At 49.5% G+C, this 26,264-nt stretch overlaps 1 protein-coding gene across 5 annotated transcripts in view; it reads left to right on the top strand.

The window, feature by feature from the left end:
- RPH3A (rabphilin 3A) overlaps nucleotides 1-26,264 on the top strand; it is a 278,148-nt gene that overhangs the window by 187,289 nt on the left and 64,595 nt on the right. For all 5 annotated transcript variants that reach the window (XM_040443834.1, XM_040443835.1, XM_040443833.1 and 2 more), the window contains exon 3: nucleotides 23,925-24,013. In XM_040443834.1, the coding sequence (XP_040299768.1) occupies nucleotides 23,943-24,013 (71 nt within the window). In that variant the 5' untranslated portion in view covers nucleotides 23,925-23,942. The remainder of the gene's footprint in view (nucleotides 1-23,924; nucleotides 24,014-26,264) is intronic.

Genomic DNA, 26,264 nt, shown 5'->3' with positions numbered 1-26,264 from the left:
ACCAACTTAGCCATCCCCGCACCCCTGGAACTTTTTTTTTAAGTTACTTCTAGAGTCAAGGTTTATTATATAAAATTATATATGGTTTTATATGTTTATTATATAAAATTGTCTAAAAATGTTTATTATATCAAATAATCAATTAACCCGTAAAAATGTTTTTTCTGCTGCTGATACATAGTTAGAAAATAATTAACAAACCAAACAAATAGACAAAGTTTTGTGACTTCAGCAAAACTTACCTACTGCAAATACTTTTTGTCGAAGAACAGGAAAAGGGAGAGATACCATTTGGAGTTGCCTTGGTGGTTGAAAAGTTTAGGAAGAATTTACCTGAACTATTTTGTTAGGCAACATAAAACAAATTGAGGGAGAGAGAATGAGAGACACCTGCCAGTGTGAAAAACAGTTTGGATAGAAGGTGAATTTCTGAGGCCTATTGGTTGGGAGGAACCCTTACCTTCTATTTGGTCTCGTAACCAAACACTGGAAAGCATTTGCCAGGCACTGTACTCAGTGCTAGAATAGAGTAGAAAACAGTTTTGATTTGGTCCTTTCTCTTGAGGAGGTAGACATGAATCAGTAATCATGCATATGGAGATATATTATCTATATATAATATAGATATATTATTATAGATATATAATATATATACTATTATATATAGATATAACATATATGTTTTTATGTTTATTATATAAAATTATATTAAAATGCTTATCATAAAAAATTTAATTATATATCATTAAAACCCGAGACAAGGAATTCCAAAGAGGGGAGAACACATTTATGAGAGAGTCTCACAAAGAAATCTGACCTAAGCTGGGAGGGCTTCCCTGAGGTAATGACATTTCCCGTGAGAGCAGCTGAAGGGTGAGTAGGGGTTAACTGAGTGAAGAAAAGAGAACAGAACAGTTGTGACGTGAGAACAGCACGTGGAAAGGCCCTGAGGTGGCATTCAAGGATCTGAAAGAAAGCCAGCGTGGTCGGAGCACAAGGTTGAGGGGAGCCCAGTGTGAGATGAAGTCAGTGGTACCTGCAGGGCGGTGGTGTGGCCACTTGTCTTTATTCTGAGAGCAGTTCCGAGGGAAGTTCTGTTTTCACAGGCAGGTGACCTGATCTGATCGGTTTTGTAGAGGCCTCCCTAGCGGCCGTGTGGGATTCACATCCAGGGGAGGACTTGGGGCGATTTGACAGACTCTAAACTGACAACAGAGAGCCTCGCGTATTGGCCGAGCCCCCTGTGCCCTCTTCACAGCACCTACTTCCTGGAAGCGGGGAGGGCAGTGTGACCCCAACCAGGGAGAGGTTTTGTTCTGCAGTGAATCGTGGTGATTTTCTCCTGAAAATCTGGAGAGACGAGCTAGGGACAGTTGGCAATCCACCTGGGTTTAAATCCCAGCTCCGCTGCTGTGTGACTTCAGCGAGTTACTAAAAAAAAAAAAAAAAAAAAAAAAAAAAAAAAATCTCCCCATGCCTCAGTTTTCTCATCTGGAAAATGGGGACAGCAATAACCTCGACCTCACTGGATTTTCTTGGGGATTTAACAGGTCAATATGTACATAGTCTTTGTTTGGAACAGGCGTAGCATAGGAGGGATGCTCAATAAACATTAGTACCATTTTTATGTTGATGATCAAGGTGATGATAATGAAATCTCAGCGCTCAACATTCTAGAAGGGATCCTGTTAATCCTTTCCACCCTCTGCCCATTGCTTCACCTTCTACGGGTCTTTTCTTCAGACATCACCTTCTCAGAGAGGCCTTTTCTGATCATCTTATTTAAAAGTGCACCCTCACGACAGAATCCTACTTCCTCCTTGTCTGTTTCATATTTCCAGCACTTAGTATCATATGACACACTATCTTACTATATTACTTACTAATTTTGTTTTTTTTTTAAGTTCATATATTTATTTTGAGAGAGAGAGAGAGCTCAGGAGGGACAGAGAGAGAGAGAGAAGGAGAGAGAGAGAATCCCAAACAGACTTCGCACTGCCAGCGCAGAGCCTGATGTGGGGCCTGAACCCATGAACCATGAGATCATGACCTGAGTCAAAACCAAGAATCAGATGCTTAACCGACCGAGCCACCCAGGAAGCCTTTTTGTTTCTTTTTTTTTTTTTTAAGTTTATTTATACATAAATTACTTATTTATTTTGTCGTTGTCTATCTCCCCACTGGAACACCAGCTCCAACAGAATAGGAATGTTTGACTGTTTTAGTTACCACTCTGTGCTCAGGGTACTGTATCCCAGAGCATCGGGCACACAGTAGGTGCTCAGTAAGTATTTGCTGGATAAATGAAGGCTGACAGTGTCCATCTAATGCTCCCTGCTCTTGTTCAAAACCTGACCCACTCCCCAGGCTGCTCTAACTCACCTAACGGTTCACTGAACAGCAAAAGCAGCAGCAGAAAAAAAAAAAAAAAAAAAAATCCCAAGCCCTAGAAGGGGTGGGGGATGGACAGGGAAGGTGTTGAGGCACCAGAGATTTTTGTGACAGGGAAAAAAGTGAAGGTCTTTTATAAAACTAGCTCTGCAGCCTGCTCTTTTTAACCTGATTAATCGCATTAAGACTTTGTCAATATCCACATTCCCTCAGCCCTGGCCGCGGCAGCTGATGGAAGCAGCCTTATTCAATATTTAAGAAGACCTGCATTGTAGGCAAAGGGTCTGGGCTGCAGGTAGAAGGACAGCCAGCAAATGCTCAGGGACAGTCTCTTAAGTGGCGGATTGTTTCTAAAAGGAGACAAACAAGAGAAGGAAAAGCCCTAACGCCCTCAGTCTCTCCCTGGCCTTCCCAGATTTCTGATAACATTGACCAGCACACGCCAGAGTCGTTTGCTCTGACCCAGGGCAAGAGAGTGTTACCCGTGGAAAGAAAACCACAAACCAGGGAGCTTGGTCTCGTGGGTCCCCCTTTTGCTAACGCTGCATAAAGTGGTGGTTTTCAGAGTGTGGTCTCCAGACCAGCAGCATCAGTGGTGCCTGGAACTTACTAGAAATGCAAACTCTCGGGCTCTGTCCTAGACCTCCTGAAACAGAAACTCCGGGGCTGGCAAGTGAGCATGAGTCCACTTTCAGGAGCCCCCCCCCCCCACCAGGTGACTGATGCATGACCAAGTTTAAGATGTCCTGGCAGGAGGGACGGGGACCTGAAGACAGTATGGAGTGGGGCACATGGTTCTAAGCTCGTGGTTCTCTGCCCTGGCTGCACATTATAATCACCAGGAGGACTTTCAAAAGTATGATGTGGGTACCCACCACAAGTTTCTTCTAAAGGTGGTTTCGTTGGGATTCTGGAATTTAGCATTTTTTTAACGTTTATTTATTTTGGGGCGCCTGGGTGGCTCAGTCAGTTGAGCGTCCAACTTCGGCTCAGGTCATGATCTCACAGCTCATGAGTTCAAGCCCCGAGTCAGGCTCTGTGCTGACAGCTCAGAGCCTGGAGCCTGCTTCGGATTCTGTGTCTCCCTCTCTCTCTGCCCCTCCCCCGCTTGCTCTCTGTCTCTTAAATATAAATAAAAGCATTAGGAAATTTTTAAAAAATAAAGTTTATTTATTAACAGTCTTTTTTTTTTTAATCTTTATTTTTGAGAGAGAGACCGACAGAGTGCAAGCAGGGGAGGAACAGAAAGAGAGGGAGACACAGAATCCAAAGCAGTCTCCAGGCTCCAAGCTGTCAGCACAGAGCCCGATGCGGGGCTCGAACTCACGAATGGTGAGATCATGACCTGAGCCGTAGTCGGACGCTCAACTGACTGAGCCACCCAGGCACCCCAAGTTTATTTATTTTGAGAGACAGAGACAGAGAGCAAGCAGAGGAGGGGCAGAGAGAGGGACAGACAGAATCCCAAGCAGGCTCTGCACTGTCAGCACAAAGCCCAGCACGGGGCTCGAACCCACAAACCATGAGATCGTGAGCTGAGCCGAGATCAAGAGTCAGATGCTTAACCGACTGAGCCGCTCAGGTCCCCGTTGTTTGTTTTTAAGTTTATATACTCTGAATACTATAATTCCAGTATACTGGAACTAGTATTTTTACTGCCCCCCAAAGCCCTGATTCTAGGGTGCAGCGAGGGACATTCTAAGGCAGCCCACCTGTTCCCTACCACTGTGCCTTTGATGAGTCATCTCACCTCGTGTGTCCTCATTTCTGGCACCCGTGAAGCGGGCCCTTACCCTCCCATGTTCTGTGACTTGCAAGGAAATTGTGAAGCTTGGGAGAGATGCTGGTGTGAAATCTTTGCAGGGCTCCAAGCGCTGTGCCAGTGGCAGAGCTGATGAGGGTCTCCGGGGGCGTGTCCGGCTGCCCCAGCCACCCCGCTCAGCATCCTGGGGCCCCGGGGCCGGCTCTGTGCTGGGAACTGTACATGCCTCATTCCACCCGACGCTTCCATCAGCCCTGCGAAGAAGGAACATCTGTAGCCCCCACTCTCCAAACAAAGGAAGCGAGGTGCAGACAGGAACGTGCCCAAGGCTGGCAAGGGGCTGAGCCAGGATGGCACCGGTGAAGTGTCTGGATTTAGCCACTTCCTGCCTCACGGGTCCCCACGCTGAACACAGGTTGGCTTTCTAGGAGGGGTGATTGTTGAGGAGGGGTCCTGAAGATGTCTCCGGAAGCGCCAGCTCAAGTGGCCGTTCATGGGCTGAGCGTCACCCCCTCCCTGTGCCTGTAGATTCAGACCCCGGCTTTGGTTCTGCGTCACGGGGGCTTGGTTTTCTACTCAAGGCTTCCGCATCTCCCACTACACCAGGTCCCATGAAGGCTTGTTGGGGACACTTTTGTTTCCTTTCTTGGTTTTCATACGGGCAGCCTGGCCCTTCAAAGCCGGACCGAAAACTCACAGATCGCTGCAAAGCCTCCACCCGTCTTTCAGGGAGAAATGACCTTCCCGTTTCCTTGCTTTCCTCAAGTCTCTTCTCTCAAGAAGAGCTGAAAATCAGGGCCAAGGGGACTCCGTCCTCAAGCCGCGAAAGATGAGGACCCTCCTGCTCCCCCAGATCAGCCCTCATCAGTGACCCGGTTTATTGCAGAAACCGAGCTGGTTTGAGAGGACCCATCGGCAGCCACCGTGGGCCCCGCCAACCTTTCCCCTCTGAGCGTGTGTCGTGGATGCCAGAGCTGGCAAAGACACTTAGAAACCCATTTGCTCCCAGTCCCGGGTCATTATCTGGTCGGACTCCAGAAGAGCCATGTGCTAGACGATTCCTGTAAGTTTTCCGTCCCTGGTGAATCCCCATACCAATGTGCTCGCTCCTGGCTGGTTTCCATTCTCCCAGTTCACCCCGTTCTGCTCCGGAAGGGGGGTGGTTGGGGGAACGGGGTCTGAAACGCACCTTGGGCATCTTGTGGGAGAAGCTGGCCAGGAAACAAGCCACGATGACGGGACTTTGTAGGTCCTTGGCGCTTTTCCTCCCAAATTGCCTCTTGACATCCATTATCTTATCATCTGCCCCTCGCCCCAACCACAATCTGAAAACAGAAAACAGAAAACAGACCAAACTACTAAGCGTTTGTCCCACTTAATAGTCCCCATTGTAAAAGGGAAAGTGGAAAGCTAGGAGCACTTGCCAATTCGCCTAGTATGTTGCATATATATGTCTAATGTATACATATATTATATATATATATATATATATATATATATATATACACATATACATCTGCATATACACAGGATATATAATATAACGTTGCATATGGTGCATGTAATATACTGTTGATTTTGCATGTATACACATATAGGTATGTATGAAAGAGAGAGAGAAAGAGGGAGGTAATTTCATTATTTGGAGTAATCACGTTGTGCAAGTTTACCTTGATCACCAAATCAGCAAATACTGAATCATTGCTCCTGAGGGAAATACAGGGTTAGTTCCTACAAGCCTTTCGTCACACTTCATCAACCAGTCCATGCACATCCTTGTTTTATGTGTGTTTCTGTGTAAAGACATCTGGTTCAATAGATGTCTTATTTGGCCGGGTGGTTTCTAAGCAATGAAAGTTTATTTATTTATTTTTATTTGTTTATTTTGAGAGAGAGAGAGAATCCCAAGCAGGCTCCACATTGACAGTGCAGAGCCTGACACAGGGCCTGAACTCATGAACCATGAGATCATGATCTGAGCCAAAATCAAGAGTTGGACGCTCAACCGACTGAGCCACCCAGGTGCCCCCAGAAATTTATTTTTCACTGTTCTGGAGGCTGCAAGTCTGCGGTCAGGGTGCCGGCGGCATCGGATTCTGGTGAGGATCCTCTTCTGGTCTGCGGACTGCTGACCCCTTGCTGTGTCTTTATGTGGCAGAGGGCAAAGACAGCAAGACGGCTCTCTCGTGACTCTTAGATGGGTACCGATCCTATCAGGAGGGTCCCACCCCCTGACCGCCTCCCACGGTCCCACCTGCACATACCGTCACATTGTGGGGGTAGAGTCTCAACACCTGAATGTCGAGGGGACACAAACGTCGAGTCTGTAACAGTATTCCGTATTGTTAATTTTAAAAAAATGTTTATTTATCTTTGAGAGAGAGAGAGTGTGTGTGAGCAGGGGAGGGGCAGAGAGGGAAGGAGCCACAGAATCTGAAACAGACTCCAGGCTCCGAGCTGTCAGCACAGAGCCCGATGTGGGGCTCGAACTCACGGACCGTGAGATCATGACCTGAGCCGAAATCAGACGCTTAACCGACTGAGCCACCCAGGCGCCCCAGTATATCGTATTGTTGATTATAAACGTTGAACTCAGGGCCAACAGCACTATACCTCATGGCATATGAACTCACCTGACAAACATATTTTCTCTCTGAGACACATCGCAGCCTTGTTGCACTGAGGAACACCGGCCAGACCTCAGCACTGTGCTCGGGGGCCATTTTTAAACAGTGCGATCGCCGACGATAATGCAAACAGCGTTGCCCTAAACGAGACCTTGAAAAAGAGACTTGTGTATGGTATGAGAGCTGGAGCTCATTTGCCGGTGGACTTGAGCTGGTGACATGCGTGTCGGGCAACTCCGTTTTTTCTGGCCACTGTGTGTGTGTGTGTGTGTGTGTGTGTGCGCGCGCGCGCGTGCACACTCACAAGTATTGCTACCGGTGAAAAATGAAAGTGCCACAAGTATTGATTTTGGGGTTGCAAACAGATTTTACTGAGTAGGCAAATTCACAAATACGGAATCTGCAAATACGTGAATCGATTCTGGGCGTGAGTTTGTGTGTGTCCGTCAGAACTACATTAATGGTAAACCTAACTCCGTCTAGTTCGAGTGATACAGGGGGACGTTTCTTGGCTACGAGGCATGACTGTACTCAGTGGCTCCAAAATAGCACTCAGACTGATTTCCGATCACGCAGCTCTGCTTTCTTCTGGGTTGGCCTCTCCCTCAGGCGGGCTTTCTCCACCTGGGAGAACCACCTGACCCATGTGCTGTGAACTCAGAAGCTCAGGGCCCAGCCTCCCGTGGTTCACAGAGATCGTTCTCCACAAGACTGACGGTTCCACGGGGGATGGAGAGTGGACTTCTCTCCCTCCTCTTCTTGATGTCAAATCAGTGCACGGCACTCTAATGGGGCTGACCTCAACCCTGCTTGTGTCCTATTCACTGGTCTCCCATGGGCCACAGAAAGCCACGTGCTAAGTCCAGAGCGAGTGTGGAAGGAACCACACCAGGTGGGAGGCGTGTCCGTTGAAGGACATCAATTGAACAGTCTCCCCTGCTTGACCCAGGACAAACTGGACCGTGACCTGCGTTCCGCATTTTTCTTTGCCGTTGGCTTCATGTACTTTTGAGAGCTCCTGTAAGTCCCTGGAAATCTCGATGTTGACAGGGTAAGTCTGTGTCTGCCGGTAACGCAATAAAATGCTTAGCCTCCTGGAGCGAGTAGCTTTGCAAAGAAGAGAAACTAGACCAGCTTCAGATGTAGTTTTAATGTCCTGTCTCTCCAGAAAGTCTTCGAGTCGGAGGATGGACGGTGACTTATCGGATGTAACTCGAAGGTATTGTTGTGTGCCTGTGTGTGCGTCTGTGCGTGTGTGTGGTGTGTATAAAAATGGACTCTCACCTCTGGGGTTTGGATCCTGCCTCTGCTGGACACTTTGGGCCAGTACCTAAACTCGCCTTTGCTTCGGCTTCTTGGTATAAAATGGGGCTAAAGGTTGAGTTGAGGATTAATTTAGATACAGCTGCGCTGAGCACCAACATGTGTGGAGAACTTGGCACTGAAACAGAATCAATGCTCTCTATTTATTTAGGGGTCCAACGAAAGGGGATGGGGAGGAGGAAGGCGATGGTAGGTGGGTATTTAGAATTGAGCTGTACTTGACTCCCAGCCCTGTGCCTTTGTGGCTCCAATTCGGTCTAGGGCGAAAGTTAGTTAACCCTTATCAATCTCAGTTTTTCTACTTGTGAGATGAGCTCAATGGTGTCTATGCAAGCATTACATGAGGCAGAGTATGGAAGTCACTGAGTGCGGCCGCTGGTACCCGGTAGATGATAAATACCATCACGGCTGTTATTATCAGCCTTTTCACCCCGAAGGTGTGGCAGAGCTAACTTGCTGCACTTTATTTAGTGCTAGCCACGTTCCAGACACTGTTCTAAGCACTTGAAAGTATCAGCTCATTGAGTCTTGTAACGCCCCTCTGAGGGAGGTACTGTTATCACTGTTACTCTCACCTCTGGTTTTCGTATGAGGAAACTGAGGCACAGGGAGTTTAAGTGACTAGCCCAACATACAGATAGAAAGAGGCAGAGCTGAACCCTGTTGGCTGGGCCCCTCTCTGCATTCTTTTGCCTCCAGTGATGAGGGTCTAATGCCCGCCTGCCTGGGGGATTGTGAGGGCGAAGGCCTTTGTAAATTACGGAGGGCTCCGTCCGTACTCGGTGTTCTGATGGCTGTTTCCATGGGGACACGGGAGAGGGACAGGAACTTTGTGGTTCATTCATATTCTCCAGCCAACACCGACCGAGATTTCCTTTTTCTGTTACTTTCTCCCACCTGGCGCCACGAAGGTCTGGGCGGGGCAGGGGCCGGAGGGAGGCAGGTCTTGAAGATCTATTATTCATGGCAACTAAAAGGAGCTTTTTGTTCTGTCTGAAGTGGCCTCAGATTTCTTAGGATCCACGCCCCGGGGAAGTGGCTGTAGCCAGATGGTGCAAGGCAAGAGGTATCCTTCCTGGCCAGAGACTCTAACTCGTGTTATTTTTTGGGGTGTTGAAGGTTCTGGAAGAACACCTGAGTAGCACCTGTACCCACCCTGGGCTAGGTAACCTTTATTACTCTGTTTTCCACTCCCACCTCTCACCAGCCCAGCCCCCATTTTCCAGATGAGCCAGCTGAGACTCCGAGAAGTTAAATAGTTTGCCCAGAGTTTGGGCAGACTATTTGCCCAAATAGTTTGCTAGGGTGACCATGGGACTCCAAAGCCCAAGCCCTTGATGGAAAATTCTATCATGAAATTTGTACCATGGGTGAAAATGAGACGGACGTGTGTGTGTGTGTGTGTGTGTTGTGCTGAGGCAAGAAAACAAGTTAGAGCCCTTCCTGGGGCCTTGATTGCCTCTGCTTCACAAGGAGGAAGTGAAAATATGCATTTTCCCAGGGCAGGGAGCGTCTGAGGCCCGAGGACTTAATCTTGCTGTCTGAAGGGGCTGGTTCTGCCTGCTTGGTAGGAGAGTCCGGGGTGCCTGGGTAGGAGAGTCCGGGGAGTCGGTTAAGCATCTGACTTGAGCTCAGGTCATGATCTCACGGTCCGTGGGTTCAAGCCCCGCGTCGGGCTCCATGCTGACAGCTCAGAGCCTGGAGCCTGCTTCAGATTCTGTGTTTCCCTCTCTCTCTGCTCCTCCCCCACTCATGTTCTGTCTGTCTCTCTCTCTCTCTCTCTCTCTCAAGAAGGAATAAACATTAAAAGAGAGTCAGGCCAAGCTAGGGAGTTAGCGTAAGGAGTTTTGCCCGCACATAACTGGGGAGAGTCTGTGAGCTTGAGCTGTTCTTTCCCAAATGCAGAAAGGAGAGGCCGTTTCAGAAAAGCACCTCACCATCTTTACAGCAGCCCCAACAGGCAGTTTTGCTGTTTGTGTGGATGACGTCTGGTGTGACCGCTCATCACCTCTCAAAGCAGCACGTCCTCCTTTTGGTACCTCTGACGGTTAGAAAGCCATCCTTTACCTAAGCCAGTCTCCCAGCCGCCAGGCGGCCACGTGCTAGGAGGTGTTGTCCAGAGTCGCGGTCAAGGGTGTTGGCATTAAAGGGAGACAAACCGGGGTTCGTAAGCTGGCTGGCTCCACCACTCCTGGCTGGTGACCTTGGGCAATTAACGCACCCCTCTGAGCCCCAGGCACAGGAGTAACGTCAGGGCCTGCCTCACAGGATGGTATTGAAGACGGAAGGAGGTGGTACTTGGAAATTGCCCATCAGAAGGCTGGTGCTGTTCGTTTCTGTGCCAACCTACCCTTGCTAAGGACAGACCCTCAGGGCAGGATGGTGAGCTGGTCAAATGCACAGGCTCTGGAGCCACACTGCAGGGATTCCAAATGTGTCCCCGTCATCTCCTAGCTGTGTGATCTGGAAGAGGTCACCTGACCTCTCTGTGCTCCAGGTGCCTCCCCCATGAAAGGGGAATGATCATCGTTCACTGGGTCGCCGTGAAGATTAGGTGAGCTAAGTTCCCCGAACAGTGCCTGGCAAGCAGCAGAAGCTGGTTGCACACCCAGTTTAAGGACCGAGGTGAGTTTAACGAAGAGATATTTAGAGTCACACGAACACTCCAGCAGGCCCATCTCTCGGCCTGGAGGGGCAGGAAGGGAACAGCTGTGGATCCAGAAGAGAAAGGGTTGTACGGAGGGGTCCTCCTGACAGGAGCCAGGACCCCCAACAGCCAACCCAGGGTGACCAGCAGGGGATAAATGCCCCAGCCTCTCTCTTCCCTCCCTCCCGCCTTCTGCTGGTGCCTCCCATTAGACAAACCCGACGAGGAGCTGGAGGGCAAGGGGGCCACTGATGTCACCCACACAGGTCATTCTCCCAGGGCACAGAGCCGGGTGGAGGGTGACTGCATCTGCAGGGGTGAAGAGAAAATACCCAGCAAAGCTATTTTTATTATTGAGTTAGACCATACAGTACTGCCACTATGCAACCGTATTTGCCATATAAAAACAGCAAATTAATATGCTTAGCCAAATGTTCTGTTATTTGCATCAGTAGTCAATGAAGCAGGGTAGTTAGAAGGCTCATTTATACAAGACCCTGGTCTGCATCCCTGGATATTACACCTGCTGCCAGTGTGACCTTGACAAAGTGGGGCCTCTGTCTCCTCGTCTGTAAAATGGGAATGCCATGTCTCTCGTCTATGAGTTGCAAAAATGCTCTTCAGGTTTGAGGATGAGGCCTGCTGCCATCTTTTTAATGGATAAATGCTCCTCTCTGCTCTCTTTTGTACCCGGGGTAGAGGCGGGGTCAGGATGGCACTTGCGGTCTCTGGCGTGATGAGATTTAGGGCTGCAGATGAATCAGTTCTAGCTGGGTTTTAATCAGAATGAGTTTCATTGCAGTTTAGGCCTGAGTGGCAGCCAGGGCCCATTAAGCTAAATGACTCGTTTTAATACGCAGACCTAGCTCGTCACATCTTCCTGTTTGGGGCCCCCTGTGTCTGGGCATGCATGTGCAAACGCAGAAATCTGTCCCGAACCTTTCCTCTTTCCCTCGCACACCACAGCCTAGCTGGAGCAGAGATAAGCTTGGTTAACAACACAGCAAAGGCCAAGTTTCCACTTTATCAAAGAATCGGGTAATTGGCTGAGCTGTGCAGGGAGCCCTGGAGAGTCTTCCGTAACAGTGTCTGCTCTTTGTGTAGTGTGCAGTGTTTGGGATTGTAGACTCAGGGTGCAGAGAGATTCATACCTCAGGGAAGGAAGGAAAGGTTTGGGGTACCCCTGCCCAGCAGGAGACATTCTCCCCCAGGAAGATCAACTCTGGATGATCCTTCCTGCCTTTCGTGTGTGAATGCACACCCTGCTGTGATTTACTGGCTGCGTGTCCTTGGGCAAAGAACTTGACCTCTCTGGGCTTCAGTTTCCTGATCTGTAAAGCTGGGTAATAGAAGATCGTGTGTCCTAGGATTGTTGTGGAGCTCAAACGAGGGGTTGCATGGGAAATACTCTGTGCAGTTCCTGGCCGGTAGGACGCACAGACAGGGCGGATTAGGCTGTTGTTGCAGTAACAAACAATCCCCAAGGTTTCACTGGCTGAAGCAACAGAGATTTCTTTCTCACTCATGGTTTCTGGGAATGGTGGGTTGACAGGTGTCTGCTCTGCCTTTGACCTGCCCCAGGGACCCAGGCTGAGGGGGGTTCCATCATCCATCCGCGATTGTGAAGACAGGAAAAGGGGAATGTGGTGATGGATGCGCCGGCTTCAGTGTCCACCTGGGGATGTTTATTGGCCCGAACGGATCATGTGGCCTCTCCCGGCTTCCCAGGGAGAGGGAAGGACCATCCTATCACACGGTGGAAAACCAGAAACGCAGTCATTGCACTGACAACAACCATTGCACTCAACAACCGACCCTTGCCTTAGTATAGTTACACTGTTACCATCCCCTGATAGCATCATATGTATTGTGGTTATTTCTAGTACTCATCATTAGCAGCAATGCTCCCTGTACTTACTCTGGCTTTTTCTGGCTTCAAAAAGCCTGAGATATTTCCTTCTAGTGCCAAAGCTGGGCTCCCATCTCTTTAGGAAAATGTAACTGAGATAATTGTTGTTAATAATAACATAAATTCATGATAGCTCCCACTTGACGAGTGGGTGTTTCGTGCCGGGTCCTGAACCAGGGACTTCCCATATATCGTCTCATTTAAGCCTCATGATAATTATGACCTGAGATCTAATGCTACAGATGAGGAACCTCCCTGAAGTTCAGGGATGGGGATATGCTTATCAGGCTGGTAGATGGCTGGATGGGCTTGGCCCCCAAGCCCGTACCCTAAATCACCCTGCTGAACTGTCTGCTAAGAGCATGTGGTCTTAGCCTCTGGAAATATATATTTTTTAATTTTTAAATGTTTATTTTTGAGAGACAGGGAGAGACAGAGTGCAAGCAGGAGAGGGGCAGAGAGAGAGGGAGACACAGAATCCGAGGCAGCCTCCAGGCTCTGAGCTGTCCGCACAGAGCCCGACGCGGGGCTCGAACCCACAGACCATGAGATCATGACTTGAGCCGAAGTTGGACGCTTAACCGATTGAGCCACCGAGGTGCCCCTGCATCTTTCAATGCAAGCAGGGTTGTCTGGATGGACATTGCTTTGGGTGACAGGGGTGAATCACGGCCCCATCCTCTCTTTTCAGTCCTGTTTCCCCCCCTCCCCCCTGCCCTCCCATCACCCAAGGCTCCATTCCCATGAATTCCTCATTCGCCAAACATTCCATGTCTGTTGAAGCTTCTGAGTCTTTGCTCACCCGCATCCCCATCCTTGCCTCTGCCTTTTAAGTCTTGCACCCCCTGCTGATCCTTCAAGGCCCGGCCCAAAGGTCCCCCACTCCAGGAAGACCCTCATCACCCCAGCCCCCAGGCAGAACAAATACCAGAGCCTGCCTGTTCCCATGGCATTTCTTTAGCACATTAACAGAGCTGAACATTTTCTAGACACACACAGACACAGCCTTTTCAGAGGAGGGAAGAGATTAGTCTTTGTTTTTAATTAATGCCAGCTCTCTCATCCTGGCTTTTAATACTGCCACCTCATTTGTCTTATTAAGTACTTAGTTTTGCTTTTAATTAGTGCTGTTTGTTGTCACTGAATTTTAATTGTCAGTGCAGGGTCTCAGCAGGCCTTGGTGAGGGTGCTTTACAAATGTTTCCTGTCCTCCTGCAAGGCCTGAGCTCGGGTGGCAGTGCTTCCGAAGCGGGGGGGGGGGGGGGGGGCCCCCCGGGGGGGGGTGTCGAAGGCTGGTGTATTTCTCTCCAGGCCTTGGCCAATTCAGGCTGCCTTTGAGGTCCCCTTTTGCTCCAAGGTGGCTGGTCTGTGAAGACACATACTGCTCAGGAGGGTTGTAGTGGCAAAAATTCAATTCAAATTGACTTGAGAAATGAAAAAAGGAGAAACATATTGGCTCATGGTGGCTAAAAAGGCCAGGAGGATACATTCAGGCATGGCTGGATCCAGCATTCCAGTGCATCATCAGGAATCAACCTCTTTCCATCTCTCAGCTCTACTTTATGCTTTGGCGGGCCTTTCCCACGTGGTGGCAAAAGTGACCAGTGGCGCTCCAAGCTTCTCTTCCACCAGCTGAGCAATCCCAATGGAAAGAGAATGCTTCTTTCCATATGGTTCCAACAAAAGTTTAAGGGCAGGTCTTCATTGGTCCAGACTGGGTCATGTGCCTATCCCTGGACCAATCACTGTAGCCCGTGGGGTGTCATATGCTGATTGGCCAGGCAAGGGAAATTGGCCCACTTCTAGGGACCAGAATGGATGAGCTCCTCTTAAGCGACACAGATTGATCGTGAAAGAGGGAGGGTTTCCCAAGGGAAAATTGCCGTTTCCCCCCACAAAAGAGAGAGAAATGCCAAACAGGCAAAAATAAGACGTCTCGATCCCAGATATCCACTGCAGTGTCTCACTCAAGCCTAAACAAACATCTGGAATTTACGTCTTTGTTCTGCTCCCCAGCCATACCCTCAGATAACATTAGCAGTGACCTCCTTGCCTCATACTTGAAAAGGAGTTTGGATTACGAGGTCCCCGCAGATGTGTTCACTCATGAGCCCTCCCCAACAACACTGCAAGGCAAACATGACAAAGGTGGGCATTTTTATGTCTTCATTTTACAGATGCAAAAACTGAGGCCCAGAATGACTAAACAGAAAGTAAAACGAACAGGGGTGGTAAGGTTGGATTCCCAGACTCCGGGTCCAAGGCCGGCTGTTGCACCATAACGATAGGCTGCTCTATCTATCGGTCAGCTTTTGGTGCATAAGCAGGCCCCCCACAGTTGAGTGCCTTAGAACAACAACCTTTCATTTATCTCACGATTGTTTAGGTCAGCGATTGGGTTGAGTTCAGCTGGGTGGTTCCTCTGGTCTAGGCCAGACTTGGATGACCTTGTCTGGGCTGGCTCACATCTGTGGCCAGCGTGCAGGTCGGGCTGGGAGTGGCTGCTTTACGACGGGGCGGCTGCAGCAGCGAGGATGACTGGGACCCTCACAACGGTGAGGGATAGACTCTCTGCCTGCCTTAAAACTCTCTAACAGGGCGACTGTCCCGTGGGCCTCTTCGAAGGCTCATGACAGGAATCATCCGTTATTGCTGTGTGGCTGTGGGAGAAGCATGCGGAGGTGATGGTGAGTTTCGTTTGTTTCAAGGCCAGGAGCACAAACGTGCCTGTGTCTCGAGTGTTACTCTGGCCCGTCTCTGTCCTTGTTTTAGGCACCAGCAGGCTCTGCAGGGAAGGAGCCAAGCAAGGCCCTACCGTTCCAGGCCTGTGGCCAGGTTCTGGGGAGCCTGGGGATGTCCCAGCTGGCTTCGGGAGCAAAGAGAAGCCGACAGCAGTCTGTAGGCGCTGGATGTAGCTGGCCGCATGAGGGACGCTGTAGCTCTGAGACACGGGGCTGGCGTGGCAAGGTGGGTGGGCAAGTGGAGCGGCGCCTGGCTCAATCAAGTGTGGTTGATGGCATCTTTCCCCTTGCTGGCCCATGTCCTTGCCTCGGCGGGGATGTGTCAGAACCCTAAGACCCTGGCAAATAGTCAACGCTGGATGCGTGGTTGGGGCAGAGTAGAAATATTCAGCTCATTTCTCAAGAGCTTTTCTTTGGCTTCCCCATCATTCAGAGTGGAAGCCCAAATGGTCCTCATGATCTGACGTGCCCCCCTCCCTGCCCCCACTACTGCTCCGACCTCTGCCCCCACCTATCTTCCTCTTGCTCACTCCACTCCAGCAACTATGCGCTCCTTGTCATTTCTCCACATTACCAGCATATGCCCACCCCAGGGCCTTTGCACTTGCTCTTCCCTCTGTTTGGAATGCTCTGCCTCCAATATTCACATGGCTCAGTCCATTACCCCCTTCAAGTCTTTGCTCAAATAACATATCTCACTGAAGCCTCCTCTGACTACTTATTAAAACTCACCCTTCCCTCTCAATCACCAGTCCCCCTTCTTGGTCTTGTTTTTCTAAAGTGCTCACCACTAGCTGATGCCTTTGACATTTGAATTACTGCTTGGTTATCCTCTGGATTCCCCACTAAAAGTTAAGCTCCATGGGGGCAGTGATTTTCCTCTTTTTTGTTTGTTTGCTTTGATGTTGTATCCCCGGTGCCTAGAACAGTATCTGGCACACAGTAATAGATGTTCTATAAGTACTTTTTTGATCCTTCCTATTTCTTAACAGAAGCCGGCAATCTGTATTTTTAATTAAATCCCATGCTTTTAGAATATTGGCTTGATTTAACTTTTTCAAAAACACTGCATGGGCCAAACAAAACATATTTTCAGCCTGGACCCTGTTCCTGGAACCTCCCATTCACCCCTCCCCGTCTCCCCCCCCCCCCCCCCATTTAAGGCCCTTGGTGTAAGTTGCATTTCCCACACCATCACATAGTCTGCGTGGTTTTTCTAGATTTCTAACTAAGCAGTGATAGTCCTGACTCAGGGAAAGAAGGGCGAGACAGGAAAAGACAGAGAGAGAGAACTGGTGGGGGCTGTCCAAGCTTGTGGCTGCGGGGTCTGCTGTGAAGCATCTGGCTTAATTCCAAGACTGGGGGGCTGGGGGGCTGACTGTGGCATTGAATTCCCCGCACACAGCTGTAGCTCACGTCAGTTCCCTGCTGTGCCCTGAAGGGCCTGTACAGCTCCCCTGCCAGCCTGGCCCAGCCCGAGGAGTCATGCGTAGACACTTGCAGCTAAATGGGCTTTAAGAGTTCCATTCTCAGCTCATCGGAAACCGACAGAAGACCTGGAGATTTGGTGGTTTGAGGCACAGCTCCTGAGCAAACGGTGCTGACGGGAGCCAAGGAGAAGTAGGCAGAAACAAAATGCAAAGGGGGAGAGAGGCAAGGTTCTGGAATCTGGCCTCTCTGGGCTTGGGACAGAGTCTTCTGGTAGTTTCAGAAGCAAGGCGGCATACGGGTTAGTACCAAGCTGTGCGGGTGGGCAGATCTGGAACAGGCCTGGCTCTGCCGCTTACATGCAGGTTTATGGACTGCCTACTGCACTCACTGAGCTTAGGTGAGGATTTATTTATTGAGCACCTACTGTATACCGTGTTCAGGACCGGCTGCAGAGCGAAAACGCAGGGCCCCCTGATCAACTATTGTTAAGAATCTCAAGATAGTGACAGCAGAGCATTAAGGCAGATTCTGGACCCTTCTAGGCCTGGAGCGCTGGGCAGCTGCCTAGGTTGTGGGCCCGTGAAGCTGGCCCTGCATGCATTGGACGTACAATTATCGAACAAAGTTGGACCCAGGCCCTGCTCTCATGGACCTTACAGAATAGGTGAAGAGACACACAGTAGATAAAGAAAAAATGATAATTGCAAATCATTATAAGTATTATAAACAAAACAGTGACAGCAAGCAGTGGGGTGAAAGGAGGTAACTTAGTGTAGTCAAGGAATGCTTTCTGAAGGAGGTGACACTTGAGCAGAGACCAGGGGAGCCTGAGAAGGAATTAGCCACATGAGAGGAAGAGGAAGGTGTTATAAAGGCAGAGGGAACAGCAGAGGCAAAGGCCTGGTAGCTGGAAAAGCCAGCAGGAGGGTAGCAGGCAGAGGGTCATGACATTCCTTTGAAGTCACAGGGGAGGTCTTAACTCTTATGATGGACAGCCATTGGAGCACTTTATTATTTAAAAAAATTTTTTTTTCAACGTTTATTTTTCGGACAGAGAGAGACAGAGCATGAACGGGGAAGGGGCAGAGAGAGAGGGAGACACAGAATCGGAAACAGGCTCCAGGCTCCGAGCCATCAGCCCAGAGCCCGACGCGGGGCTCGAACTCACGGACCGCGAGATCGTGACCTGGCTGAAGTCGGACGCTTAACCGACTGCACCACCCAGGCGCCCCAGCACTTTATTATTTTAAAATTACATTAAAAAAATAAATGCTCAGGGGCGCCTGGGTGACTCAGTCAGTTAAGCGTCCAACTTTGGCTCAGGTCATGATCTCCCGGTTCATGGGTTCAAGCCCTACATCGGGCTCTTCTCTAGCAGCTCGGAGACTGGAGCCTGCTTCGGATTCTGTGTTTCCCTCTCTCTCTGCCCCTTCCCTGCTTGTACGCTAGCTCTCTCTCTTTCTCTCTCTCAAAAATAAAAAAATAAACATGAAAAAAATAAATGTTCGTTTGTTTTTCCGTAGCTAACATATCCACACGGTTGCAAATACGAAGGGGCATGTTGTGAAAATTCTCCTTCCCAGCTCAGCTTCAACGACGGTCCCCCTCCCCGGAGGCAAGCAATGTTGTGCTAGTTTCCTGCTAGTTCTTTACAGAGACACATGTATCTTACGCATGGATAACCACAAGTCACACGTGTGCACGTATCCTGCTTTGCCTTGTGCACACAGACGGTGCTCTTCGAGAACATCATCCTACGTCCTGGTCTTTACGACTAGGCAGTTTATCTCAGTGATGCATCCACGTCCATCATAAATAATCTCCTTATTCTTTCCCGCTGTGCAGTATTCCACTATCCAGGGGCACACCACGGGCTAGCCAGCGCTAAGTGCCGGGCGTTTAGATTGCTTTGTTGAAACACTTTAAGCAGGACCTTGGGAAGCCCGCTTAAATGCGTCATGACTCAGTTGCTCCTCTGTAAAATGGGATAAGAAGAACATCTATCTTGAAGGCTATTGTGAGGGCCGAGCAAGATAAAACTTGAAAGGCACTTAGCACGTGTTAAGCCCTTGATATGTGAACAGCTGTTGTTGTTGTTGCTTTTATTATTGAAAGCAGACTGTTCCTTGGAGTTTGCACCAGGACTGGGGAGTGGGGAGTGGGGGGGGGATCACCTGTGCCCCAGGAAAGAGACTTGGAGCCTCTGGCTTCTGGGGAGGCAATTATTTTCTGCTTTCTGAACTTGCAGCTGCAGGACTGGATCTGAGCCATGACTTTGGCCTTGACCGAGCGAGCCAAAGTGTGTGATCTCTCAGCATCTCTAGGTAGGGGGCTGGTGGGGGAGGGTCTCAGCTTGTTTCTGGGGCTGAAAGGTGGGCATACAGCCAGGAGCTGTCAGGATCCAATAATCTAAAGCCCAGGGAGGAATGTTCTGTAGGTGTGAACAGAGTAGTGATTAGCACATGGGTTTTGGAGAGAGTTCAAACCCTGAGTCTGCTTGTTGGTAGCTGTGTGATTTTAAACAGGTGGCTTAACCACTCTGAACCTCAGTTTCTTACCTGTAAAATGTCACTTACCTGACAGTAGGATTGTAAGGATTAAAGCAAATGACGAAGGTATGAAATTTTGCACATAGTAGGTGCTCAAGAAATGTTGGTCATCGTTGTTACATAAGCTATAGTCTAGGGGAAGTAGGAAGGGGGGATTATCTTTCTGCAAGTGCTCACTGTGTGTCAGGGACTGTTGTAGATGCTGAAATTCATCAGCTCGGTGACGCTGAGGTTCTGCGGGTCCTGGGGCAGAATCCTATGTAATTTATCTGACACAGGCATCTCTGATTTTGCTCCTGGCGCCAATGGTTGGTTTCCCTCTGGGGCTTCTCCCTGGAGCTGCAGGCCTCCTGTCCACTGTGGTGATGGTTTCTCTGTAGTGTGCAATAGGAGAGGCAGGGGTCATCTGAAAACGTCAGAGGCTTTCTCCACTTCTGTTAACTCGCCCTCAAACCTGACACCGTGGCTGGACTTCCTGGGGCAGCATCTGCAGGCAGGTGGGAGACTGTCTTAGGCTTGCCTTTTATCAGGTTAGAAGATGGCTAAGTAACATGATGAGCTTGGGGATCGGAACCCCGATTTCCTAAAATTCTACTCCCGCGTGAGGTCAAGTACTCTAGAAGCAGAACCCGCGATGGGATTTTCTGGTACCAGTGATGACTCCGGGAAGCAGCGAGGGATGCCAGGCGAGGACGGGGCTTCAGCTGGAGTCTGGCCTCAGCCGGATCCCATGGGGAGCTCTGGAGCATGCTGGCACACGCTTGTCCCGCCTCGAGACAAAAAGTCTGTGCTTTTACATTGCCCCCTGCCCGTTACTCATTGGCTTTGGGCTGCACTCGGGGTGTCTCTGGGCAAGGCAGCTGCTTTTGTTGGCTGAGGGCAGTTCTCTGGAAAACGGTGCTGCCATGAGCCCTTAGCTGCTAACACTCCCAGAGGCTGGGGGTGGACGCCCCTCCTGTCAAGGACATCGGCAATGCGTGCTGTGCCCCCTCGCCTCCACCTGCATCTGTCCCCCCATCCTCCCAGCCACGGTCTGCCTGTGGGCACGTGACCTCCTTTCTCTGGATGGCAAAGCTGAAATAACCAGTAGGGTCCAGGGTAGCTTCTGGCCTGGAGGACCGAGCTGGGTGCTTTCCATGAATGATCTTGGACTTTGCAGGCAGACTTTTAACAGGAAATGAGCTCCTGGTGTGCATGACTGAATGCAGGAGAGGATGGGCCGCCAGGTTCCGCCTGGAGAGCAACAGCATTTGGAGATTAGAGTTCGTGGGCGGAGACCGTGTCACCCCCGTCCCAGCCCTCCCTGCTTCCCGGGGTCCCCCGAGGGCAGCACCACATCTCTGCTGCAAAGCAGGAGGCAGGGCATTCGAATGAATGTTTGGAGTCCCCGTCCGGGAGCAGCCGAGGAAGCCCAAAACCTGGGCCCGAGCAGGGGCCAGGGGTCCCGGGGGCCCAGGATGGCCTCGCTCAGCAACTGACACAGATAATAACGAGACAAGTTTCTTTTCAGCAGATTCCCTTTGCACCAGGAGATGTCCCTTCTTTCTTCCTGCTTTCCAAGTAGAAACGGTGAAATGGTCATATTAATCTGAGAAGATTATGTCAATCACAGGGGAGCAGACGAAATGGCTTTTCTGTAAGAGGCTTGCCTCCCATGTGTCCAGCCCTCGGCCCCCCTCTGGCTTCACTCACTCAAAGATTTAATAACTCCAGGGGCTGCAGGATAGGAGAGAGAGGGCTCTCCCTGTTCATCTCCCGACTTCCCAGCATCCCAGAAAACGAGGCCGTGTGGTGCCAAGACCTTCAGGGAAATCGGGCCCCACGGGACACAGTGACCCACGTTCCGAAGTTTTTGTTTTTTAATTAATTAAATGTAATCTCCGTGGCCTCTCCCGCTTTGCCCTTTGGCCAGACCTGCGGGAGGGGGGCGGGGAGCCTCACAGAGGACATGAGCCTGGCTCAGTTCAGCTGGACTGCCTTAGTGTTGAAGGAGACTCACGCATGCATTCAACAAATGTTTATTAAATGCCTTCTATGCGCCAGGCGCTCTGTGAAGTGTTGGAGATTAAGAGAGAACAGAACAGAGTAAGTCCTGCAAGGGGCTTACGTTTTAGACATAAGAGAGGCAAACTCTAAGCAAATAAAGAAATAAGACATCTGATAAATTTGGGAAGAAAAGGAAATCAGAGTAAAGGAAGCCAGAGCGGAGGACGTGGGGGAGGAGCTGTTTTAAATGGAGCAGTCAGGGAGGGCCCTTTGAGGGGATGACATTTGGGAACACACCTAAAGAAACGGCGGTGAGCCTGGCATATGGGCCTGGAGTTCCTGGCAGAGGGGAGAGCAGGCAGAGAGGCCTGGGGGAGAGGGCGCGGGGGGCTGCGTAGGGAGCAAGAGGAGAGTGGGGGGGTAGAGTTAGAGAAGGAGGTCACAAGGAGCCAAGGTCATGCCAAGGAGTTTAGATTTTATTCTGGGAGCAATAGGGAGCCATTGAAGACTTCTGAGCAAAAGAGTGACATGGGCTCATTTACTGTATTTGAGGAAGGGAGGGAAGGGACATAAAGTGCAGACACGGCTTTTGCAGGGGTATGTACCTGTTTAATGACCACCCAGATCAAGATACAGAACATTTTCATCCTACAGAGGCCCCTCCCCAGCTGCCCCTCCCCAGCCCCAAAGTTAGCAATGGATTTGCTCTGATTTCCACAATCATCAAATAGCTTTGTCTCTTCTTAACTTCCATGAAACCCACCGTCATATAGCGTGTTCTCTTTTGCTGCTGGCCTCCTTCATAAAATATAGTGTCTGTGAGATGTGTCCCTATCGCTACATACATCAGGGGTTTGTCTTTTATTGCAGACCAGCATCCCACTGCGTGGACAGACCACACGGATCTATCTACGCTCCTGTTGATGGGCATTTGGATTGTTTCTAGGTTTTAGCTGTTGTGAATCAAGAAGCTGTGAACGTTCTTATACATGCTTAGAACGTGAGCATTTTCTCCTTGGGTGTATACCTAAGAGTCGCACTCGTGAACCGTAGGGGAGATGAACGTCCATAGCTTTAATGGGCCTGCCAGCTTCCCAAAGTGATGGTCCCACCCTCCCCCCACTTCACTGAGATACAATTCACATATCCTAACAATTCACCCTTTGCAATGAATTTTAGAACATTGTCATTGTCCCTCCCAAAGAAGCCCCGTGCCCCAAAGCCATCACCTCCTAGTCCCCCCCCCCACCCTCCCCAGCCCCTGGCAACCAAAATCTATTTTCCACCTCTGTAGGTTTGGATATTTCTTACAAATGGAATCACACAATGTGGCCTTTTGTGTCTGGCGTCTTTCACCCAGCACCCTGTTTTCAAGGTTCGTCCGCGTGGCGCATGTCAGAACCTCTTTCCCTTTTACGGCTACATAACCTTCCATCGCCTAGACCACACCACATCTTGTTTGTAGGCTCATCAGTTGGTGAATACGGAGTCATTCCCACTCTTTGGCTGTTACGAATGATGCTGCTACGAGCATCCGCGTACACGTTTTTGGGTGAACAAATGCTTTTGTTTCCCCTGGGCGGGTCGATACTTAGGCGTGGAATTGCTGGATCCCACAGTATCTCTGGGTTTCGCCGTGGGGTGCTGTTTTTACAAGCTGTGAGTTGTGTTTGTAAAGATCTCCCTGGCCACTGTGTGGAGCGTGGACTGAGGAAAGCCAAGGGTATGGAAGCAGGGAGGCTGTGGAAGAGGCCACCACAGTAAGCCGGGCGGAGACAGCGGTGTTTTGGATCAGCACAGCGGTGAGCCAGGCAGAGAGCAGTGGGCAGATTCTGGATCCACTGTGGAGATCAAACCAACGTCATTTTCGGATGGGTCGGGTGTTAAAAGTATTTTTTTTATATGTATTTTTTTATTTTTTATTTTTTTAAATTTTTTTTTTAACGTTTATTTATTTTTGAGACAGAGGGAGACAGAGCATGAACGGGGGAGGGTCAAAGAGAGAGGGAGACACAGAATCGGAAGCAGGCTCCAGGCTCTGAGCCATCAGCCCAGAGCCCGATGCGGGGCTCGAACTCACAGACCACGAGATCGTGACCTGAGCTGAAGTCGGAAGCTTAACCGACTGAGCCACCCAGGCACCCCAAAAGTATTTTTTTTTTAAAGCCAGGATTGACTTCAGGGTTTTGGACCTCAAAGCTGGCCAAGGCCAAGGTGACTGGCAAATGAGTCAGATGACACCCTCCGGTAGAAAGACCCTGGATTGGAATCAAGAACTCTGACCCTCCCCCTGCTGGACACGTGGCCTTGAGTTAGTGAAGAAGGAGGATGTGGGTTTTAGGAAGAAGGCTCTTGGCTCCGATCCATTTCTGCCTTTAGGGAGCTGTGACTTCCAGAAGGAACTTTCCCTCGTGGGGCCTGGGTTTCTCCATCTGGGAAGTGGAGAAGCTGGGTGACGTGCCGGTCTTCTCTGCATCTCCTGGAGTGCTTGGCATAGAGTAGGGACTTAAGAAAGAGCGGCTGGATAACTAGGTGATGTCCGGGTTAATGTTTTCCAGGAGCACCGAACTTCTGCCATGACTGACACCGTGTTCAGCAACAGCTCTAGCCGTTGGATGTGTCCCAGTGACCGACCCCTTCAATCAGAGTAAGTCCCTGCGTCTTCCTGGGAGTGGCTTGTGTGGGGTCAGTGAGGTCCTGATAGTCCTACACTTGAAGGAAGACAGGAAAAACAAGGAAGGAAACAGAATTTCCTTCCGTGGGGTGAGGGGGGAAGAAACACCCGGTGGGGGTATTGCCATGGAAACTTCTTCACCCATTTTACTGCTTCGCAAGGTTGCAAGAACAAGATGAAATTTTGGGGCGCCCGGGTGGCTCAGTCCGTTAAGCGTCCGACTTCAGCTCAGGTCATGATCTCATGGTTTGTGAGTTCGAACCCCACATCAGGCTCTGTGCTGACCGCTTAGAGCCTGGAACCTGCTTTGGATTCTGTGTCTCCCGCTCTCTGCCTTGTCTCTGCTTGTTCTCTCTCTCTCTCTCAAAAATAAATAAACGTTAAAAAAAAAGCAAGGTGAAATTTTGAACTCCATACCACATATTAGAGGTGGCACGGTGGAGTGGTGAGAGCACTGATCCAGCAGTTGAAATCAGACTTGGTTCTGCTTCTAGATGTGAGCTCATTTACTGTGCGATCATAGGCAAATCTCTTCCTCCCTCTGGGCCTCAGTTTCCTCATCAGTCAAATGAGGAGGTTGGACTAGATCACAGGTTGCAAACGGGCAGGCCACCAGCTGACTGTGACTTGCAACCGTGTTTTTTTGTTTGTTTGTTTGTTTTTGCTATCTGGTTTTGGCCTGATTATTTAAAAATTGGGAAATTTTACATAAAAGTAACGTCATATTCTGTATCCAGTAATTATTATACCTGAATAAGGGATGTATTAGATCTGTGCCATACTGGCTCATGAGAGCTGATAAATTTTGGGGCATTTGGCAAGCCTGTTATTAAACACAGTCATTAAAAATTAAGTTTATAACGTTACCATTGAATTATGTTAAACACAAAGGATATAAATACTCAAAATTAATCACTTAATTACTTTACTATATTTTGTTATTCTCTGTGTTATGTGACATATGTTTTATTTTGAGAGAGAGAGAGAGAGAGAGAGAGAGAGAGAGAATGCAAGTGGGGGAGGGGCAGGGAGAGAGAGGGAGAGAGAGAATCCCAAGCAGGCTCCACACTGTCAGTGTAGAGATCATGACCTGGGCCAAAGTCAGATGCTTAACTGAATGAGCCACCCAGGCGCCCCTATTAAACCCGTGTATCTAATGCTATGCTCCTGCATATTTCTTCCCAATTTTGCATTCAGCGGGGCTTTTTCTCCACCGTTAAATTGTCTGTGGAGGGTTCACCAGCACACCACTGCCTGTAGTGCCTGACCACCTAAGTCTGTTGTTTATCATTCCTGTAGGTTTTCACTCAAAATGGCTTCTTTGAATGCTTGGTAGTTTTTCACTGTGAGTTCAATCTGTGAGAATCCTGGGGATCGACTTCGGGGATATTTTTCTTCAGAAGGATTAACATTCTTGCTTCTGCCAGGATTCAGGAGAGTCACTCCCCCAGGATGGCGTTAGCTCCCTTGGAGGGTCCTGGCTCAACGTCCTCCCGGGTCTCAGATTGAGCTTCTCCGCCTGTTAGGGGCGTAAGGTCAGACTCTGGAACACAGTGCTAGTATTCGCATCGGCTTACTGCTCACAGCTCGCTGTCCTAGATTCAGTTTGCTTTATTTTCTCTCTCTGTTTTTAAAAAAAAATTGCCTTCTAGAGTATGAATATGTACCTTCAACAGTACACATTTGAAGTCCAGTTTGACCATTGGAAGAACGTGAAGGTATCACATGCAGTCGTGTGGTAAGGAACAAATCCCTACTTCCCCACTGTTTCCTTGTGCCTCTTCCTCCCCCCACCCCAACCCCCACATCTCTAGGTAATTGCTAACCTTTCTGTAATTGTAACATTAGTTTATGTTTCCTAGAATTTCACGCAGATGTCTCTCTTCTTTTTCATGATCCATTCGTCTTGTTCCAAAACACCCATATTGTTGTGCGGGTCAATAGTTTGTTCCTTTTGATTACTGAATTCTGTCTCATTGTGTGGCGATACCACAATTTGTTTATCCGTTTGTCTCCTGATGGACTCTGGGCTGTTTCCAGCCTGGGGCTGGGACACATAAAGCCTCGTAGAGAGATGCTTTCCTCTCGCTTGGGTCATCACCTAGGAGCAGGCTCCCGTACTCGCGTGATAGGTATGCGCCGAACTTCTTCCAAAGCCGCCAGACTGTTTTCCAAGTTGGCTGCACCATTTTACATTTCCACCAGAAGGCGTATGAGAATTCTA

The sequence above is a fragment of the Herpailurus yagouaroundi genome, unplaced genomic scaffold (assembly GCF_014898765.1).
Source record: "Herpailurus yagouaroundi ecotype Mexico unplaced genomic scaffold, PumYag 191, whole genome shotgun sequence".
In the NCBI taxonomy this organism is placed as follows: Eukaryota; Metazoa; Chordata; class Mammalia; order Carnivora; family Felidae; genus Herpailurus; species Herpailurus yagouaroundi.
The sequence above is the reverse complement of the archived record's forward strand: the minus strand, read 5'-3'. Positions and strand labels throughout refer to the sequence as shown.